General features: G+C 45.7%; 1 protein-coding gene across 5 annotated transcripts in view; it reads right to left on the reverse strand.

Moving 5' to 3' along the window:
- Positions 1–1,673: 1,673 nt before the first annotated feature.
- Positions 1,674–22,687, reverse strand: part of LOC134011236 (gamma-aminobutyric acid receptor subunit gamma-3) — a 58,314-nt gene continuing 37,300 nt past the window's right edge. For 2 of the 5 annotated variants that reach the window (XM_062450772.1, XM_062450773.1), the window contains exons 4-9: positions 21,610–21,830; positions 17,617–17,699; positions 9,880–10,017; positions 8,851–9,003; positions 6,133–6,347; positions 4,063–4,937 (exon numbers count right to left, since the gene is read on the reverse strand). In XM_062450772.1, the coding sequence (XP_062306756.1) occupies positions 4,659–4,937; positions 6,133–6,347; positions 8,851–9,003; positions 9,880–10,017; positions 17,617–17,699; positions 21,610–21,830 (1,089 nt within the window). In that variant the 3' untranslated portion in view covers positions 4,063–4,658. Of the gene's footprint in view, positions 2,813–4,062; positions 4,938–6,132; positions 6,348–8,344; positions 8,368–8,850; positions 9,004–9,879; positions 10,018–17,616; positions 17,700–21,609; positions 21,831–22,687 lie in introns of those variants that run through there. The other 3 variants (XM_062450774.1, XM_062450776.1, XM_062450775.1) reach the window with 3 other exon arrangements.

A 22,687-nucleotide genomic window follows, 5' to 3' on the forward strand; every position in this document is an offset into this window, starting at 1 on the left:
TCGTACTGTATCATGAACTGACCAGCTAATGGTATTCATGTTGTGTAGACTGTGCTTCTCATTTCCCAAAAAGGGAACCATCTTCTGAGAGGTTGCCAGTGGGGAGGGTGTCAGTATATAATAATAGAACGCAATTAAACACTTTAAAATAATCAAACCATTTAATCCTACTTATGAAAAACCTTGCATTGTCTTGCAGTTTAAAATTCAGCTAAGAGCTGTTGGTGAACAAAGGTTGGGATTGAGCTAAGACATTTATGAAGCGCAAGACATAATGGCATATTTTAAAGAAAAAAAAACTTTATTTAACATTTGCTATAATACTGCTGCCATGTACATTTGAGATATAAAAGGAACCACAGGTATGAAAATAGCATGGGGGTTAAAATCGTATTGTGGACATCAGGGTTAAAGGACTACTGTTCAAGCTGGGAGAGCACTGTCGAGGATAACTAACTCAACACTTGCACTTACAAACCACTTAACCCTTGTGTTATCTTCGGGTCATTCTGACCCATCAGTCATTGTGACCCACCGTCGTATTGCGACAGATTTACCGCATACAAAGACAAAGTGAAGCATTTTCATTTAACCGTTGGGCTGTCTCAGACCCCCCACATTGCAAAGGTTAAAAGAAAATTATTTTAATTTGTTTTTGTATTGGGTAAAATTGGGTAAACACAACGATGGTTCGTTATGAACCTTTGGGTCATGTGACCCGAAGGCAGCACGAGGGTTAAAGGCATGTTACACACAATTCTCAAATATGAAAACACAGATCAGGTAAACGTGATTTACTGCACCGCTGTCGAAAGGGTAAAGCAAGTCAAATCCATTTGGACACGTGTATTGTCACTTTGCATGAGGGCGAGTTTGTCACAGTTTGGGACAAAATGTAAGTCCCCTGCTCTCAGAGAGAATTCGGATGTGAATGCGAATCTATGAGTTTGATATTCCCATAGCTGGTGTATGGAAAATGCTTTCAAACATAAGCAGTGTTTGAAAGTGTTTGACCATTTACACTCAAATAGTTTTCAAGTCTGCTAAATGCATAAATGTAAGCACTTTCAAAAATGACAGATTACAGCGTTCACTGCGCTGAGTACATCAAACTGAAGCCACAGTATTTTTAATCTTTTAAAAACAACACAGACTCCCCCAACTGTTAATGAATTCCATGAAACAAACATATTGAAATAGTCTTTGGCTTATTTCCCACAGTATTACCAAGGCTAAGTCATGATCACTGCAGTATTTGCTTTGAAGTTCCTTAATTTTAGGTTATTTTCATAACATAAATCATACTATTAATTTCAAGTAAGTCTTAAAAGTGACCTAATTTATCTGATACCAACTTAAGCTAAACCTTAAGCACAAAATAAATCTTAAAAGCGAACTAAGCAAATCAAACTCCTCTCATAAAAGAACATGTAAGAACAATACCTCCTATGAATATACTGTGTCATATAGAATATTCCAGTCCCTCTTCTGTGACTGCTGGTATCTACTGACCACCCCTGCTGTTCTCCCTTTAGAAAACATAATTATTCTCCAGATGTACGGCTTTCTACAGTTTCATTTGTTGCAGGTAACTTTTGCAAGGTCACACGTTTCTCAGTTCACCAGAGACCAATTATAATTATTATATTATTATGGTTTTCGGCAGCAATTGTTGCTCTCATATGTATTATCTAACATTTCCCTCTCCCAAAGAAACACAAATCCAGATATATGACATTGTATGATACGTTATTTGTATGAAAATTGTATTTCAACCTCTATGTAAATCAGCCAGTATGTATGCAACATGAAGAATAGCGTGTTCTAAACAGCAAACTGCTTTAATGATGCTTCAAGATTACTTGATTCTTCCACAGGGAAACAAGAGTAGTATTTTGGAGTACTTCTCACAGTACACATCTTTCAGCTTATAGGTCCGTTATCCTCACTTAAGTTTCTTGAAGGAGAAACCTGGACAAAGATTCTAAGGTGGAGAATCGAGAGAACCACCAAATAAATACCGTTTCATATACTGCTTAAATCTTACAATGGGCACAACATTAAAGTGTGTCACCTCCAAATTCACAAAAAAATCATTGAATATCAACTCAATCAACCAGTTAGGTCGCCTTCATGTAACATCTAAAATGAGCTCAAAACATTAAAGAGACAGAGTAAAAATAGAAACCCTTAAAAAGAAACCCTAACCCATCCATTATCCCCGTACATAACATACTATGTCTACACTACTGTATGTCAAAGGCATTAATAAATACATGGTTATTCGGAGGAAAATGACAAAGTACCAGAGTGGAAAGTCAGCTTCTTCCAACAGTGAATGATGTCAGATCTAAACATGTCTATTAGCCAGCAATAGAAAACACGGTGGGTTGGTAAAAAGAAGCTCTCTAAGTAACGCTGTATCAAACACGATGCAAACTAATTACAGTAATATCAGTTTTATTACTCTTGGTGTGGCCAGGACACAGGCAACAGAGTCAGTGTGACAGTGTTAAAACCAAAATAACACAATGAGAGACCAAACCAAGTTGTGTGAGATATTTGGCACATAGCAAATACATAAAAAGAAAAGACAATTCTCTCATTTTGAATGATAATCATATCATTATTATGAATAATAATACTTTTAATAATTATAATAATAATAGTTAATATATAAAAGGTTTTCCACAAACGGACTCTCCACAGCAGAGGTGAAGCCTGGTGTTTGCCTCAGGCTGAGTGGGGTGATGATGGTGGGGTAGAGAAGCCCACCCTACAGTAAGGCAATTCAATGGTCGCCGATTCAAATCTAAACACAGGGAACCAAAAGAAACAAGAGGACATAAATCCGTGTAGAAAGCCAATCGTAGAGAACACTGCTGGCTTACTGTAGCTTGAATAAAATATATATTTTTTTGTAAAATAACAAGGATTATTTCACTTGTAGAACTTGTGGGTGTCTTCTTGTTCCCTGCTTGTGCTTCTGGTGAATTATGTCCCTACTTTCAGACAGGAAGTGACTATTCACTAATCACACTAAGTACTGCAGTAGATACTTGCGAACTATTGCTGTGGAAACAGCTACAGCAGAAAACAGCGGACAACTGTCAGTTGTGTGAGAAACAATAAAACAGATGTCAAAATAAGAATACAAAAGCCCCAGTTTTTTTGGACAGTATCTCAAGTTACATTGAGAAAAAAATAAAATAAAATGGTATTCCTGGATTCTTATTTGAAGATTATGAGGTCAGCGTTTATGAGCTGAAATCCTGTGGCTGGACAACGGTTTTGTGTGTTTGTCTTTTTTTTCTGGTGACAAACACCGTCTGGCAGCTAGAGCCAGAGATGAGAAGAGGCCGTCCACTATAATCATCCCCCATTAATGAGTCCCCCATTAATGGGAGTCAGGTGGCTGAGCGGTGAGGGAATCGGGCTAGTAATCCAAAGGTTGCCAGTTCGATCCCCGGTCATGCCAACTGACGTTGTGTCCTTGGGCAAGGCACTTCACCCTACTTGCCTCGGGGGAATGTCCCTGTACTTACTGTAAGTCGCTCTGGATAAGAGCGTCTGCTAAATGACTAAATGTAAAATGTAAAATGTAATGAGAGACATCAATCTGAGCTTCGTCTCTCCAACCCAGACGTCAAGGCTAGACTGCCGTTGCCATGCAACACCTGTGTAGGATGTTGTGTATTTTGTGACTACAGTACTGAGCTGAGTAGCATTGTGTGTGTTGGGGCCTACAGTACTGAGACCTAAATACACACAGTTAAAGAACTGGCCTGTGTGTGAATACAGTAAGAAAACCTATAAAGATATAATTGAGATCATCGTTTTTCATGAAGACATGAAAAACTAACGAGTGAGAATGTGAACATTCTAATGTGTCTACTTGCTGCGTAAATCTGATTTCAATATTTCAATATTGCTGATGCTATTCATTAAGCGGTGAGGGGGCCATTTCTAAAGTAGTAACTAGTGTTCAAAAACATGTCTGAAAAAGAGGGGTTATCACTAAGAGTGGAGATCTACAGTACCATGCACTGACAGGAACTAAAGGATGCTTTGTGTACTTTATTAAGAAGAAAAAAAACTGCTAATAGAGACCGTGAGGAAACAAGAGCCCAGCAGCCGTCCGCGAGTCCCATTCTCCTGCTCGTCCCTGGGTCCCTGCCTACTGTAACAGATGGCTACCCCTTCATATGAAGGCACTGTGGATGGTTGGTCTGGAGGTAACTCCCAGCTGCCGGACTGATGGCCACGAGACAGCATTCTGTACCTTCTCTGCTCCGCTACCTAGTTCAGGGTTGTAGTTCCGTTCTAGTTGTAGTTTTAGTTCAGGTAGCGAAACACCCCTTTTTTTGTGTTTGTTGGTGCCATCATCTATAATGTGTCCCACCCAACAAAACGATTCAACCCTTCTCCTCCACAAGATGGGTGTGTGTCTGTGAAAAGAGTGTCTGGGCTTGGCTCTTTTGACTCCTCACCGCTCAAGACACATCCGTTCGTCGAGAGAGCAGCTCCTCTCCTGACCGTGTTTGGGGCCATATCCGGTTCTTCCGCCTTGAAGAAGTCTTTGACACACACACTCACACACACACTCTCTCTCCCTCTCGGCCTCGTGCAGCGCATCTCTCTCTCTCTCCAGCAGGGTGCTAAAGGTAGAGGTAGCCTACCCAGTAGACCACGTTGAACAACAGGAAGGAGGTGGGGAAGAACACCCGGGAGTAGGCGTCCAGTTCTAGGATGTCTATGTGGACTCTTCCTCTCCGCCACGCGCCCCCCTTGCACTCCTCGTAGCAGCAGAAGAAGCTCTGGCAGTCCTTGCCGTCCAGACACTCGTACACGCACGCGTCCTCAAACTCCTGCCAGTACAGGGAGTTGTTGAGAGCTATGACGGTGGGAGGAGGCCCCACGTCCAGGACGGAGTAGTTCTGTGAAATCCGAGGAGGAGAGAGGGGGAGGCGGGGTGGAGGGAGAGATGGAAGAGAAAGAGAGAGAGGAGGTGGGGGTGGAGGGGAGAGAAAGGAGGGCGGGAGGGGTGAGAAGGGAGGGAGAGGGAGAGAGAGAAAGAGAAGGAGAGAGAAGAAACAGACAGGAGGAAAAGAAAGAGAGAGAAGGGGGGTGGGTGGGGCAGAGAGAAAGATACTTGGTCAGAGAACTGACTCTGAGGGAGTGCCAAGTGAAGCAGAGATGAGATGGGATTCCGCAGGAATTGCACTGTCATGCGTTTAATCTGTGCAGTAGGCAAAACGGAACTGCATCAGGAGAAGAAGACCCGTCACTCAGAAAGGAGAGAGCTGCTTTCGTCCGCGGCCTCCCGCCCATGTCTGGTGTGATTCACAGCCCTGGGAGGGGTTGGTCTACTGTACTGTGTGTGCTCATCAGTCTAAAACAAGCCAGCACCGCCAAGATATTCTCACAACATACAATAATACGCCAGTCCTATCCAATTACATCACCTCACAGTAACAGTAGATCCAATTAAATTGGTTGAAATAAAGCTTTGTTCGTTTTTTTAATTGAGCCTGTTTGGAGATCTGCAGTAGCTTGAGCTGCAAAAAGTAACCTATAAATCCTAATTAATTCAAACATGAATTGATTAAATATGATGGATGTAAAACCATTCAGCTCCTGTTGATACATTGAATGGATTTACAAGAGCTCCAACTCAATGCAATTACAGATGAATATCGTAACATCTAAACATTACAAACAACTTCCGCTTGACCACACTTATTTCTACAGCTCTGGATTCTTTCTTACTAATGTGTTTTGATGGTAGTTTTACCATTTATAATAACATCCAAACTAACACACAATAGAGGGGGGTGTACTGTCCAGGGTTAGCTGGTGGTTTTAATGGGACCACAGCGCTGGAACGAATGGCTCCTGTCGTGACCTCACTACAGGATGAAGCACGTCCAGGCACTCGCTAGCCTGAAGCCAGCCAATCACCTTGTTCGACACGGAAGAATCAGCACTCTCTATTTGGGATTGCGACGACATGACGGGATGGTTTCCTGCTTATCCGGTACTGTGCTTTGCATGTTAAAACGCCGCTTCTGAGCTGTGGGCATATGACACGCGTTGATACAGGCTTCCCGGGGCGGAGTCGGCGTCACTTACCGATCGTTTGGGTTTGCCGTAGGCGGGCTTGCCGTAGGCGGGCTTGCGGGCACTGTAGGAATAGTAGTTGAGCGTGGCATACTCCATGAGCGCGGCGAAGACAAACAGGAAGCAGACGGTGACAAACAGGTCCATAGCGGTGACGTAGGAGACGCGGGGGAGGGAGGTGCGCGCCACCGTGCTGAGGGTGGTCATGGTCAACACCGTGGTGATGCCTGGAGCGGGGAGAGACACGCGCGCACGCAGACACACGCACACACGGAGAGACACGCACACACGCAGACAGACACACACACAAACACAGACACACACCCATCCCAGGTGTTGAGCAGTTACGCTGTTCTATATTCTGCAGTTTTATTTTCCTGAGTCACTATTATTTTGGTAGGGTTGAAAACCCAACAAATTCAATACGAACTAGGATATGTTAATACTGTTTCAACGAACAGGGTTACTTTGCTCTGTCAAAGAGAATACTTTGTTTCTACTCTTGCCCTGACAACAAGATTAAGGATGACTTGTCTGCCATGATTTATAACACCTTGACTTAGAAATGTTTGATATATATTATGCCTGGTGCACATGAAAAAAAACTGCAAATGTAAAAAACTCCCCCACACAAGTATGCATGTGTGCACACACTTTCACCCTCCCTCTCCTTCTCCCTTCTTTCTCTCTTGCAGTCTCTCTCTATCTCTCTCTCTCTCTCTCTCTCTCTCTCTCTCTCTCTCTCTCTCTCTCTCTCTCTCTCTCTCTCTCTCTCTCTCTCTCTCTCTCTCTCTCTCTCTCTCTCTCTCTCTCTGTCTTTGTCTTCCTAACATCATAAGGATGACTGTGCCACTGTTTTCCCAAGGTTTCTATGGAAACAAGTGGCCGCCACTTCCCAATTTCAGATGCATACAACTCCCCCGCATCTATTTCAGGCTGCCATCTTCAAACCCCCCCAGCCACTCTGTTCCCCTGCCTCATCTGCCATCCACCCCAGTTTCTCCCAGGCCCATCTGCCCCCCCCCATTTCCCAGCCCCCCTTACCTCATCTGTCCTCTAACCCCCCCCCCCCACCGCCTTGTGTGACCTCTGCAGCCCCCCCACCCCCTTACCTCCACAATCTTTTCTTGCCTTTACCCTTCAGACTCCCTACAGGTTAGCTGTACAGATAGCTGTTAATGACATCCACATGGGGAGAACATTCTGGAACACCCCTGACTGACATCTGAAAGGGTATTACAGCCTAGTGCCCAGTGGAGGGATGCCCTATTGCGCCAGTCAAGATGTCGCTATTACAGAAGTTATTAATACAGACCAGAGTGTCAAAGCTATCAAGATTCAATAGAGATGGTGCTGACAGGCTGAGGACTGTACAGAACATTCATACATCCTTCAGTGTACAAGAGCCACAACACAGTAAGCTGTCAGGGCCTGAACTCAAAGGGCTCTATGTAGCGAGAGACTTGGATTCTTCAAGGCCCCACCCTTTCCCGTGCAACCTGCTATTTCCTGTCTGCCTTTGAGCCATTTCTCCTCTCCCTCATTCTCCTTTCTTTTTCTTTTCGTCTTTCTTCCTGGACTTCATCGATCACCCTGGTTGCCAGCAAAAGGCAAATCTCTTTCTTTCTTTTTTTTTTCTTTCCTCCCTTCACTTTTAGATGCTCAAGGTGGTCCTCTCTCTCTCCAGCACTAAATACATTTCAACCGTGAGAAGGACTGCCTACCCAGGTCCTATTATCGCCCCAACACACAATCCTTTTCAGTCGAAAAAATCGAAGTGAATGAAGTGGATATGTCGGTTTTGTGTGTTGCTCTGTACAACATCGTGGGTTTGAACGTTGGTGGAGACTGACATTTTTTTGCACCCCATATGTATACACTGCCCGTGCTCGAAAGCTAATTACTGGAGGCAGCGTTTCGATTGTCTCTTGACATTGGAAGGCCCAAATGTCCACTCCTAAATATACACCTGTTCTTTCAAGTATCTGTTTTCTCTCTTCTCTGCATACTTTGTTGTCAGTTCTTCTGACATCAAACATCAATTCCTCCACTTTTCCAACCCAGTATATGTATCTGTCTAATAACTCCCATACAGTCTGCGCAACCCTTAGAAAGTGAAACAGAAATGTAAAATATGTAGATAAACTGTGATGGCCTTACTAAAGAAGCACACACAAGTAAATCAAGATAAAGAAAATGAAAATACATTTCTGAAAGCAATTACCTTTCGCAAAATGTTCCATAGGACTGCACATGAACAAATGGAGAGCGTGTAATTAAAAAGGGGGAAAAAAACAAAAAAAAACATAATGAAATAAGTGAGGTACAAGGGAATGGATCACATTAAATAACACGTCCACACATCCTCCAAAGACACGCGATAAAAAAAGTCATTCCAATGAGGAACAAAAGACAATTAAAATTGTGATTCATGATTGAAGGATCATAAGCAAATGAGAACCGAGGAGGATTTGAAAATGAATGATAGTGAGAGATGCAGCGAGATGGCCCGGACTGTTCACACCCCTGCTTCAACACAAGCACTGAACTGAATCATTGACATTTGTAAACCCCTCTACGGCGTGACAGCCTTCTGCAGGACTCGTAATATCTATCATCAACGACGACAACCATTCAGAGCTCAGCCTGTTAGTGAGTTTAAGTGTCTGTTAACCGTTTAGAAATGGTCTGGTGGCACAATGACCCAGAGAGTTCTATGCTGTGGCCTACCTAGCGCTGTCCTGGCTGGGGTGGCGTCCTTCTTGATCCAGAAGGACACCCAGGAGAGGACCACGGTCAGGATGCAGGGGATGTAGGTCTGGATGGTGAAGTAGCCCATGCGTCTGCTCAGGTCGAAGTACACGGTCATCACCACGTAGTCGCCTGGACACCCCCCGGCCCAGGATATCAAAACAAACATCACTCAGACTTAGAGGGAGGAAGCGGGGAGGAGGGATGCTAGGCTGAGCCTGCACGTGTCCCGAAACGGCTCTTCACGTCAAAGAGCAGAAAACGACTCAGACGTGTCTTTCTGTTAAATGGTTGGGATTTGGAACGTTTCTCAACTGGAGGAACTTGCTGGAACTATTGCTGCACACAAAGCCACCTCTTCCTTTGATTGGCACATTAACGTGGATACGCAGACACAGTCAAGTGTTTCCACATTGTACATCTACAATGTATGATAAAAATACAATAGTACCTACCTCCATCACTAATAACTACTCCAACACCCCCACATACACACCATGAGGCCCTGTTCGATGTAATCAAACCTTAACACCAGACTTCCTGTGTTATGACCGTCAGAGGGCATGGGTGGGTCTGGGCTTGTACCTTCTGTTGGCCTTCATAAATCATCCTTTTTTCAAAGCAGGATTGTGATTATGAGGGTTCAGGGAGGCTGGTGAGTAAGGGAGAGGCCTGCTCTCTCAGTCACCAGCTGCTGTAGCTCTGTTGCTACCTGGCCATAGATCGTCACTATGGAAACATCTAGGCTTTTCTGCAGGGGTAACTGGCCAACAAACTCAAACCAGTCGCCATTCGGCGATAATTTCCATTGTTCCAACCTGTTTCAAACTTCTTTCAACCTCACAAGGAGAGACACTCTGGGCCCCCTGGTGTGTGTGTGTGTGTGTGTGTTTCCCCATAAATCACAGACGCCACAAACAGATCACCACAGAGGAACAATTCATCTTCATCAACAACCACCCATACCACCCACCCCCCCCGCCCCCACAAAGAATGACCATGACTTACCGGCAGTTGTCTTCAGGATGTCAGAGGTGTTCCTCAGACCCATGAAGTCAAATTGATAAAGCCTCCAGGACTTCTGGTCGGCCGCCTCCACCGAGTTTTTCCTCCACTTGTAAATCATCTCGTCTCGCGGGTATCCATCTGTAATTACAGCGAGCGTCTGTGATGGACCTCCCCCCAGCCTGGTGATAGATGCCCCTCACAGACACACAAACTGGGGGCAGCATTAGTCATGTGCGAGGGGCCCCCGGCCAATGGAAGGACAGATGAAGATGAGATGAAGACAGAGGCTTCAGGGAGGCCGGGTAAATGAAATGTTCGCTTTTAATACAGGAAGGAATCCATCTTGATGTGTTGGCTGACCTTGTGTTGGCTTTTATCATCGATGATCTGAACCTGGGGTCAGCTGCTCCCACCACTACCGCTTCTCAAAACGTTACAAAACTACAGCCATTTTCCCTCTGAACATAAACATGTTAATTGGAGAAAAAATAAGTACTAAATGATAATCACGCCTAATAGCCATTTCATGTAATAGGCATTCAATTAGCAGAAAAACATTAAGTGTGGAGGAAGATTCTCTCCTGACGACTAATTGTTTTCAAACACGCCTGATGAACTGAATCCTATTACCATTCTCTGCAGTCCTCTCCCCCTGCCATCGGTGAGATCGAACAGAAAGAATAATTTGCCTTGAGCAAAAAAAACAACACCGGTAGATAAGAACATAGATGAATATCTAACGACACAAGCATGGTCGTCCGGAACAGAGGACCACAGTGTGTCTGTAGTCGAGTGTAGGAGCCAGACTGGCCCTTCAGTTAAGGACACATCTTCCAGACGTGTGACTTTGGTCGGCATCACAGGGAAGCTGCTTCCAAACGGACCCATTAAAACCACCGTAGATGTTTATGCTTAAACCAAAGCCCTCAAAGCCACAGCCAATGCCACAATGTCGATGAAAAAACCTTGAACCATAACTCACTTCTGCTGCGACTGTTTTTAATGAGTAGTTCATCAACAATACCATCCGGACAAAGAAAGAGACCTTGGGAGAACTTTTCAGTTTGGCTGTGAGGAATCCCCAGATACTAGATGTTTACTACAGGCCCCAGCAGAGAGTAATGAGAGCCAGCTGGCCTGGCCTTATAACAGACCCGTCCACAGTCTGCTTAATTGGTGCCAGGGAAGGATTAAGAGGAGGATGAGGAGGAGATAAACAAGGGAGGCCTGCAGTGCTTCTAGTCTCACTACAGCGTGGATCAGAGGAGAGGATGCGTGAGAACTTCCTCTTTATGACTCTCCACATTTACATTTAGTCATTTAGCAGACGCTCTTATCCAGAGTGACTTACAGTAAGTACAGGGACATTCCCCCGAGGCAAGTAGGGTGAAGTGCCTTGCCCAAGGACACAATGTCATTTGGCACGGCCAGGAATCGCACCAACAACCTTCTGATTAATAGCCCGACTCCCTAACCGCTCAGCCATCTGACCCTTGGGTCCTGTCTATAGTAAGAACATTTCCCTTGATGATATTTCTTAAAATAATGTGACGGCTGTTATATTCAACACTTCTGTTCTTCACTCAATTTTCCTTTTCAACGCTGTCCTCCATCCCTGCACTCTCCCATTTCCTCATTTCTAACTATATCTGCGCTGATTATCCTCCAAGCCTGAATCATGATGGCTTAAAAGGTAAGCAAATTTGACTCAATCAGAAAAGTGGACATATCTCCATGGGAACCAGGCTATCGTGGGAGAGGGAGCGGGGTTCTGATGGATGGCTGCAGGATCGGGGGGTTTGGTTCACACAGGGCGCTCAGTGGGAGTCTGAGAGCGCCTGGGTGATTAAAGCCCTCACCGCCACGCACACCAAACTCTCACACTGAACGCTCGGTCTCATTGCGGAAGAATCACTTTGCAATTTAGATAATTTCTCAGCGCAAGCGAGGCCGCTGTTAACCATCGGGAGAAGGTAATAGACAACAGCGGTGATCCTCCATTTAATGCCGCTGTGCCTCCCAGACCGAAGCGGCAAGCGTGCCGGGGTGAGGAGTAATGCTCGTCTTGACCTCCCTTCTGACAGATGGAGAACCGGGGAAAACAAGCATTGATCGGTATAAAGAAGTGCTAAATCTAGGTCATTCAAGGGTCAGGTTAGCTTGTGGTTGACATGAAGGGATGTGGTAAGTGGCCAGTGGGAAACAGGTTAGCACAGAGTTCAGACTTTCAGACTCTCGCCTTGCATCTCACTTTGTGCGTTTCTAAAACCAACCGTTTTGAAATGTAAATGCAAACAACAGGACTGGAACAAGGTGGCTCCTTTATATGTTTCAACTTTCAGGACCATTCAAATTGTGTAAATAATGTCAATTCCAATTGGAAGTGTCTTCTGTGTGGCTAAACAACATGAAATTAAAGGTCTAGATTAATCCTGAGTGACATGGTACAGCTGCAGACACAGAGACAAATGAAAATCACTTCATGCACAGCTTCTGCAAACCAAAGTAGATTTTATGAGAAGTAGGCAATTTTCTGTTGCAGATTTGTACATTAGAGAGGAATACTAAAGCACCTTCTTCTGTCCATGTAATGAGGGCAGAATATTAAATAGAAGCTCAAATGAAGACAGTTGTGTCTTGATTCCAGCATTCAGATGTTAGTGTTGCTTATTATTTGGGGTAACCGGAGTCTTGAATCCACACTGAGAATGCCAGAGCAGAAAGAGAAACATCTGTTATCTTTCCACATGCAGGGTCATTTTCAGTCCTCTGCAGGAACAGAAGGAACACACTCCCTGCACCAAAGTTGGGAGCATTCTGCAGAAGACTTTTCAAAGGCAAATATCTGGCTTATGTAGGCGATATGCAAATCACGTACCACAAACAAATTATCTCTTGGACACAGGCCAAACCAAGCTGGCCAAACACTTAGTAGCCAGTAATAACACTGCAAAGCGGCAAGGCTAATTGGTATTAAACTTCATTCAAATACTTGTAATTAATTATATCTGACTAGTCTAATTGGTTAATTAAAAGTTCCTATTCCCATGGCCATGTGCATGGAAGGGAACAAAGGGGAAGTCTTTGGAGTGGAGAGAGGGGGATATGAAGTCCTCCTGAGTCTATCCCCACACATGAAGAGACACAGCACAGACTGCATGAGATCAATGACAGGACCATTGAAATAATGAACACCCCTCTTTGTAGTCACTCCAACAAAAAGGCTTCGCAAGTCCCTCATGCAGTGTACACTATGGACCATGCAAGTCTTCCCTGGCTACCTGTTGCTCCATTTATTGCAGAGATGCCAGAGAAAACAAAAGAAGCCATTGCACTTTTTATTTCTTCGTTTTAGGAGCTTTTCATTGGGCTGATCAGTAATCTTGCAGAGAATAATATCCCAGAATGCATTCTGGCACTTAAATGACACCTTTTTTTTTTTTTTTTGCAGCGGCAGCAACACAATGGGCGCCAACTATTCATAATGAGTTCTGGGAGAACGTCCAATCAAATTTAAATGAGCAATCACAGCAGTAGCCAACACCTGGGAACTATTTCACAGGGGCAGTCATGGAATGGCAAAGCTCATTTTTGAACTTTCTTACTTACAGCTACGCAAAAATAGTCTGTGCGTTTCTGATGATAAAGCTGTGAGAAAAGACGGATCGGGGCACTGAAAGGAAAAACCGTCTCCTGTCTCTCATCGTCGAAGCTCGAGGAAACGAAAAACACATCAAATTGTTTCCTTTTCTTTGAACATGAATGACTGTCAAACAACGTGATGAAACAACACCCTTCCCTTCAGTCCGTGCGGAGAGGACATCGCTGTGGAACACAGGGACGGACCCTTTTGCCAAACCCATGTTAGAACACAGGACATGTTAGTCAGCCTGGAGGTAATGATGTCCCCCCTCTAACCTCCTATAAGTCCTCTGTGGTTGGGTATAGCTTAGAGGTTAGAGCTCGTGCTTGCATGTCAAGAGGTCAAAGGTCCAAATCCTCTCGTTGTGAAAAATGTAGGTTTTACACATCATTACTCAGACAAACAAACGACATTGCCTTTGAAAGGTGCACATGCCTGGAAAATACCAAGTGATAACTGACATGTTGATTGACCTTACTGGCCTATTTCATCTCCTTGTCATGATGTATCCACATCTATCTAACGTATAAACTGACAAAATTACTTCCCTATACAAAGACGGGTCCCATGTGCTCCTTCTCACATGAAAGGGTGAATGTCTTTACATCCATAAATCATTCTGTTTTGGAAAACCCCATCCAGCCATGATAACAAGACAGTTGGCAGCTCAAACGATGACAGCGTAACCTTTACTACAAGATGAAGTGCTTCATCATGTTTTTCAACTATAACTCACAGGTGAGAGCAAAAGACAACATCCTGAGCTAGAGAAAACAAATGGCACTCTCAACGACATAACATTTATGGGTAAATTACCCGCAATCTGAAAACTCGAGCAGATTGTTAGTGTGGAAAAGTGAAAACGAGTGAATAATTCAACGCCCTTCTGACAGACCTGGAACAGGGAGTGAAAGGGCTTTTGATGGAGATGTTAATGTCCTTCCTGGTGAGAGAGCTCCGCTGAGTGGGGTCAGAACAGCCCTCGGAGGGGGTGTCAGGGAGGTGTCTGACTCACTGACCGGGGCGCCACTTCCCTCAGAAGAAAACAGTTTTGGCCCCAAATCAGGACACGCGGCGAGAGTGGCGAGTGGAGAGTATACAGCCTGCAGCGCTTACTCCTCTTTAAGATGGAAATGCTGCATGCATGCATGTTTGTGGTGACACCTCAAAAGGAGAAGGAGAGAGAAAACATAACGTACTGTATGTTTGACTATTTATGACAGTATTTTGTGTGTGTCTGTGTGGTGCGAGTTCGAGTTAGAGAGAGGGTCAGAGAGTTTGTCTGTGGGAGAGAGACAGTGTGTGTGTGTGTGGGTGTAAGTGTGTGAGAGAGAGAGAATTAAAGTGTATTGTGGGTTTCAAGCGTGGCTTTCAACCAGTGCCTTGTAGGAAGCGTTTTAAGCATCAGGGAGTGTAACAGGGGTCTGAGAGAGCCTGAGAAGGATTTTACTGTCTTTCCCTCTCTCCCTCTCTCTCTATCTCTCTATTCCTCCATCAATCCCTCCCTCTATCTTTCCATCTCTCTCTATTCCTCCATCAATCCCTCCCTCTATCCTTCCCTCTCTCTCTCTATTCCTCCCTCAATCCCTCATACTATCTTTCTCTATCTCTCCCTGTCTCCCTCTCTCCCGCTCTCTATCTCTTCCTGGCTCCCTCTCCCTCTATCCCTCCCTCTCTCCCCATATCCCTCCCTGTCTCACTCTCCCTGTGTCCCTTCCTCCTTCTCTCTCTCCCCCTCCCTCCCCCTCTCTCTCTGCAGGCAGGGAATGGGATAGGTTAGCCTCTGATTTAAACCAGCAGGTGTAGCTGATTTAGGGGGAGTGGCAGTGGGGGGGGTGGGGGGGGTGAGGGTGGTGGTTGAGAGTGAGGGGATGAGGGTGGGGGTTGAGAGGGAGGGAGGGTAGGGGTTGAGAGTGAGGGGGTGAGGGTTGAGAGTATGGGCATTTAGCTCAGTTTAGATAAAACACCAGCATGCAGAGCACAGCCTCCAGGCAAGTCAAGGCTGTGAGACAACACATTTTACTGTCCATTTGTTAATTCATGTCATGGCACAGTGCAGGGCTGGCACGATGGCAGGTCTGAATATGCCTCGCTACAACTGAACCTGTCTGGTGCCTGTGTGGGGAATTCTAATGTTTAAAGACCTAAACACTGGACCTCTGGAAAGATACCTCCTCTAAATGCAGTACAATTAAGTCCTGCTTTGAGATCCAGGGGAGCTGCCAATTAGAAATCAATGGACAAACTACAGTATGAGTTACAGCATGTACTTTAGGCTTAGGCTATCGGAAGTGGACGTTCTCACAGTCAATGCCAGATCTTTATTCCAACAAGGGCATCCGTTTTCTGCAGGTAAGATCCATCTGATCAGATCTAGTTTGAAAACTGAGCCAGACAAGAGAAAATGCCCTTCTGCGCCTTCCTCGAACCGCCAGTCAGGGGTAGGAAGCTCGGTGAGGAAACAGATCCACGTGCAGCCCAGAGAAGCTATCCATGCCCTCCTGTGGTCCTTTGTTTTCATCTGGTCACTAATTTGGACGTTGTGTTTCTATTGTTCACGCTGTCATGGCTGCTCGGCTGAATCTATGGTGACAAAGCCTGGGAAAGGACACCCAGTTTAGCTTGTTTTAATGCTTCCCTCGCTACACCTGCTGGCCTAACCATGAAGCTGTGGAGCCTCTTTAGAGGCCAGGAGGCTGGGGAGCCTCATTAGACGCCAGGAGGCTGGGGAGGGTTGGTAGTGGCCAGGAGGCTGGGGAGCCTCATTAGACGCCAGGAGGCTGGGGAGGCTCATTAGAGGCCAGGAGGCCAGGGAGGGTTGGTAGTGGCCAGGAGGCTGGGGAGCCTCATTAGAGGCCAGGAGGCTGGGGAGCCTCATTAGAGGCCAGGAGGCTGGGGAGGCTCATTAGACGCCAGGAGGCCAGGGAGGGTTGGTAGTGGCCAGGAGGCTGGGGAGCCTCATTAGAGGCCAGGAGGCTGGGGAGCCTCATTAGAAGCCAGGGATTGGGGAGCCTCATTAGAGGCCAGGAAGCCATGGTGCTCATGCTTGTTATCTACTTGCCTGTCGTGAAGCCTATAGGATAATGAACTGTGTGTCATAAAACAACCACTGTGCTGCAGGGGCCAGGAATTACACATGAGTTCCATGCAAACATGCAAAACAATGACAATGACTGATGTTCAGACTTCTCTCAATAGGGGCTTAAAGTATCATACTCTGATTTGTCACATGTTCTATATGCATTAAGGTCCCATGTCCATCTTTAGTATCAAATTAGCTTGTTAGAAGTGAGGCTCCTGGGTAATTATTGCTGAATCGCTGAAGAAGCAGTTAGACGATTCCTATTGGGTACTCCCTGGAAAACCAATGAGAACATTTCCTACATCTTCCACATTCTGCTAACTTGAAGGTCTGGAAAGCTTTAAAAAAAAGGCTACAAAAACCTTGCAATAAGGACTACTTTCGTTATTGAAAAGGTTTGCCATTTACATTTTTGTACTTTTAAGGGGACAGCTTAGTGAGTAGTTTCATACTGAGAAGCTACAGTCCTTGGAAACCTTTGTCCATCTCCAGCATGAATCTCCTCGCAATCTGAAGAGCTCTCGCAAAAAAATATTTAATTACGCAGTGTTCCGTTTTCAAACGTTCCAGTTGAATTACTTTCTCTTGGAAACGGCGTTGAAGAAAAAGATCACTGCCCTCTCACAGTTTCTGTTCACAAACTGCTTACCACTCTAGATACAACAATTACATAATGTACCCATAACAATTACAAATATGTCGTTATCCTAAATATTTTTTACACAAGTAAAAACAATCAAGAAATAAATAAACCAAAAAGATAAATATCAACACGCAAATCAAAAACATGACAGGAAAGTGCAGAGGACTGAAAAAGAAACTTTTTTTTTTTTAAGTAAAAAAAAAAAGAAGAAATATCTCAAAGCCTAAGACTTTTGCACAGTACTGCACGTACAGTATATAGTCACACAATCAACTTCGTACACATCCGTGAACATACACAGGGTTCGTTCTGGTTCTACGGCTGGTTCCTGAAACCCGGTGCTATGGCCTCAGGACGAGGTGTACTCACAGCTGGAGAAGATGAGCGGGCAGGAGTGTTCGTCCATGGGGAAGTTGTGCAGCTGCAGCTGGCACTCTGCGTTGATGGTGAGCCTGTGAATGGAGACAGACACGTCAGCCTCCTTTCTCTGATCACTCTGCCCGGCAGAAACAAGCCAAGCAATACAAAACGTGACACAGCAAAAATATCAGTTCTGACTTTGACAAACTTTTTGCATGAAACAACGACTCGCCCGGTATGGTACGAAGCAATAACCCGTTGCGGGATATGATATTTGATATTGAAGGAGACAAGCATCTAAGACAGAGGTTATTCCGGAACAATACTTTTTTGAATAATAAGTGGTTGTGCAGCTATTTGTCTCATGGCCCACATTAATCGTCAGCACCTTCCAGACATCAATGGGCTTGTGAAGCCGACAGCAAACAGCCTACCAGGTGTAGCGAGCATTGAAATAGACCGAGAGGCTGTTACATTTCAACAGCGCATTCCAGAAAACTTAATTGGGGGACTGAATTCCTCAGCAGAAGATGTTAACTGTGAATTAATAAGGTGACACAAAAAAAAGTTGAAGTAGTAGTCCTTGGGGCATGATGCTAATTCAATCACCCTGGAGAGCGAGCTGGAGAACGCCGTAAGCTGCTACCATGGTGAGTCATTTCCGTGCAGGTGGAGCTGGTAGGAGCAGAGAGAAGGGTCCGGCAAAAGAAACACACTGTCAGAACTCCCCCATGTTTTCTAGAACGAGGCAGGGGTTAGGTCACACTCCTAATGCCACACACTTCAACAAAACAGATTTATCCTCACAAAATGCACGTGTGTGTGTGTGTGTGAGAGTTAGACCGTGTGTGTGTGCAAGCAGCAAGTGTTTATTTACAGTGTGTGTGTGTGTGTGATGAGTAATTGCAGATTTCGATCAAAATATTTCAGTGCCTCTTCATCCTTTCACACCAAAGATAAACTGTCTGTCAGTCATGATGCTGCCCCCTGCTGGAGAAGAAACTTGATCCATTCCTTCACATGATGACTTTACGATAGCTTTTCAGCATAAAACTCTGCTCCACTCCAGTCTAGCCTGCCGGCTGTGCTATTATTCAGCACCACGTACATAGAGATCATCAGCAGAGACAGAAGGAGACTAATCTGGAGGAGGAGGAGGGCTGGATTAGATCACATTCTAGATCTCGTTAACCTTGGTTTCCCACACACTGAACCGGACTGTGGCCCACTGTGGCTTCCAACGCGCGCACGTATAACCGCCTCAGCTACCTCGAAAGGCCAAGTTAGTTTACCTCAGCCTCACGAGGACGCAAATGAACACAATTAATATGGACAGTGACATTTGGTGGTGGCCCCTCCCTCCTTCTCTCCGTCCTCTGCGGGCGTCTCGTCTCTGAGGCCTGGGCCCTGCACGCATGTTGACAACTAATGGGAATCCGGCCTTTGTTCATGATTCGACTAGCCCGCAGATTTGACTCCGCGGCAGCGATGGCACTGCTTCTGCTGTTGCCAGGGCGATGCTTCATGGGGAGTTTGAGACAGCATGATAAAGTCTGTATTCAGCTGTACAGCCACCACTCCCCCCCCGCCCCCCCCCCCCCACACACACACACACACACACTTCCACCTCCAAACACACCACCTCCTTGGACCCACACCGCCCCCCCCCCCCCACACACCTCCCTCCCCCGCTACACACACATCTCCCTCCCCAACTCCACCTCCTCCCACATCTCCCTGCACCCGCACCTCCACCTCCCTCCCTCCACCCCAACCCATCTCCTGGTCGAAGCAGGCAGGCAGTGGTTCCAGCTCTGCCGGCTCTGCCAGAGAGCCGGGGCTGAGCCGACAAAGCAGCTAAATAGGCCACCGCAAAATGGCTTGGCATCCACCCGCTCATAGAGATTAATTCATAGAAACACATTAATCCAGAAACACATTACTTTCCCATGCAGTGCTCCCCCCACCCTCTGCCTCTCCCTCCAGAAGATATCTCATGTTGTCAAACTGTTAACTTTGCGCCGTTCCACCGAGAGACCAGGATCCAGGATCCAGATAGTAGAGGCATATCTGATTTCTGTCAAGTTGCCTTGTGTCTGACCTCCGTCTGGCTATAGGATGCATCTTCAGCCAAACACAGACAGAGTCATCTGTAGTTAATACATCGCATCTCAATCTGGGCCCTCACCCAAAATCACTGCTTATATCCAATATCATTTGACTAATCTAACGCTTCAGATTTTGAATTAAAAAACAAAAACACACCCTCTTTTGCTGGAGAGGTTCTAGTGAAGTGTGTCCATGACTCTCTCAGACAGAGGGGCGCTTTCATAATGACTCTTCAGCTCAGAGGCACGGTGAGGTGTTCAGCAATGGAGAACATACGAGTCATCAGATGGCACTCTTCTCTCTGTGTCTGGGTTGAAACTGACAGCGCACATCCTGCGTGCGGGCATACCAGGAGCAGTCAGGCTCCAACTGTTTAGGAATTTATGAATAGAACTCCTGTAAAAGCAAATCGATGGAGTTTAGCTTGTTTAATTTGAATATGCTGCTGTCTCTGTTGACGTTTGTGAAGCATGCTATTCTCCAGACTGGAAGGAGTTGTGTTGACACCCCATGACAGATAGTTGACTTGCCTTATCTCAAACCCATACTGAACACCCTGTAAAAATATCCACAAGTCAGAGATGATCATATCAGATTTTCTATCTGTGCTGCCACATTTCTTTTCTCTCTCCTGGCTTCCATGAGAATCTGAGACAGAACATTTCACTATGAATCTCCTCACATATTCCTTCCATTAAAAAAAAACCCCATTGCTCTAAAAAAGAATATGATATCCTGCCAAATACAACAACAATCTATTACACTGCCGTTAAAAATCAATCTTGAAGTTATAGCACCAGTCCACTTACTAATAAGGCTATCACTGATTCAACACAGAAAAACGAAGCGAGGGTGAAGATGAAGTGATCCAAACGGCCGACTGTTGATTTAGGACACATCAAACACGAATCTACAAAACAGGGAGGGGGAGGGCATCTCTAGCATGGTAATCCAATCTCAATCTGTTTGCACACCCCATAATACAATATTGTAGTCAACCGTAACCAACTATTCAAACCTCACCAAACTCCATGGTGAAAAAGGATCATGCGCTGTTGTTTAGCTCTGCTGTCGCTATCAGGACAACCAGCACCCTCTCCAGACTACGCGCCTGAGGCAGCCCGGCCACCTGGCTGGTGTTAGATTGGTCTCACTACAAGCAGCCACACCCAATCTGAACCAGAGCTAACCACCAACAGGCATCAAGTATGGATGTCCCAGCAGGCCCGGTGTGATCTCACACAGGGATGAATGGGAGCGGATGGCGGTCTCTGGTTTATGGAAACAGACCACCGTGTATTGGCTGGAGAGCGAAAGCAAAACATTGCCTGTGGACACGGGCGTTAGGGCTTTCTGAGGGACAGACTAAATCATCAGATGAGAGAAGGGCAGGCCCGGGCAGAAAAAAGTATTTGCTTAAAGTATACTTGCGACATACAAGTACAGACATACGTCAAGTTGAACATAATATTCAAGTTGTCAATAATTATGTGAATATCAGCACATTTTTGAGTACCCTTCCAATTTGGTAGCGAAAGATCAATATAATGAAAATGTATCAAGCTTTTATTTGACGTATTAATATTTGACTAAGAATGCTCTTTTCCATTTGGGCGGGCCCCTTTGCTGAGGTCACTCGCTGGGTCTCGCGGCTCCTTCCTGACAGTAACAACATTTCTACTCAGTGTTTGTGTTATTGCCTTGTCCAAACCTCACAACAAAACAGCACTAACATGAAGGAAGAACATAAAAAAGCCCTTTCGGTAACCAAGACAAAATCCTCCATCATATCCGCATAGCTTCACATGACGACAATAGCTTTTATGTGGCGTTTCAGGCGATGCACATAACAGTGAAACTGCCACAGCATGAAGATAGCTGAGAGGTTTCTACCTTAATGTGTACAGTATTTTCCCATCGTTCCATATTCTCAGCAGCTGATTGGGTGTCGTTATCCAATGAGAGTCAGCGTTCTTGGAGTTCCTGAAGATGGTGTCCGGCAACCAAATGAGCCCGACCATATTGCTGTTCAAAGTCAATATCTTCATCGTGCTGTTGTATCTGAGACGGCTATCTGTCCACGTCTGAGCAAAGATGATGTCGATTTGGTACTCCTGAAAGAAAGCAAATAATACATTATCAAGCTGGAGCATGTTCAGAGATAGTTCAACATATGCCCCTCTCCCCCCTCAGAGTACATACACTGCCCTGTAGATAAGAAGAGAACAGCCTTGAGGAAAAGACAGCTTTGCCTATTGGCAGAGGTATTGATTTCCTGTCCTGTGAGAGTAATCTCTGAGCCTCTGAAGGATAGACTACATAGGGACCAAATGACATCCCTCAGTATCACAACACTGGGGTGTCAGATGGATCACGTCGCCCACTTCTGCCCTGAGGTCCAAACCTCTCTCCCTCTCCCCCAACTCCCTTCACCCTCATCCCCCTGTTCTCCTCTCCCTACGCCTCCACCACCCTTCCATCCTTTCATCACCCATCCCTCCCTCAACCCCCAATTCCTCCCTCCCTCTCCCCCTCCATCCTCCAACTCTCCTCACCCATCCTCTCCACCTCCCGTTCCCTCTCCCTCACCACCCTACTCTTACACTACTCCCCCCCCCCCCCCTTGAGTCCATCTCTCCGCCACACCCCCACGTCTGCTGGTCACAGGTGAACAGTCCTTCAGGAACTTTCCAAGCTGGTTTGCTCACTGCCGCACTGGGAGAGTGAGGTAGCAGTAATAGGAGGAGACAGGCTGTTTGGCACCAGATGGAGGCTGAGCAGAATGTGCCGTACCTGAGAATAAATCAAGCGTACCCCGTCTCCACCACCTACACCCTGCAAACTGTATCACACACAGTTTTCGGCGTACACACACTGCCACAACACACACTGCTACCACACACACACACTGCCTTCACAACCTCCCCCCCCCCCCCCCCCCACTAACACACATGCTGTTTCATTCTCAGGA

Source organism: Osmerus eperlanus, chromosome 24 (genome assembly GCF_963692335.1).
Source record: "Osmerus eperlanus chromosome 24, fOsmEpe2.1, whole genome shotgun sequence".
NCBI classification, from domain to species: Eukaryota; Metazoa; Chordata; class Actinopteri; order Osmeriformes; family Osmeridae; genus Osmerus; species Osmerus eperlanus.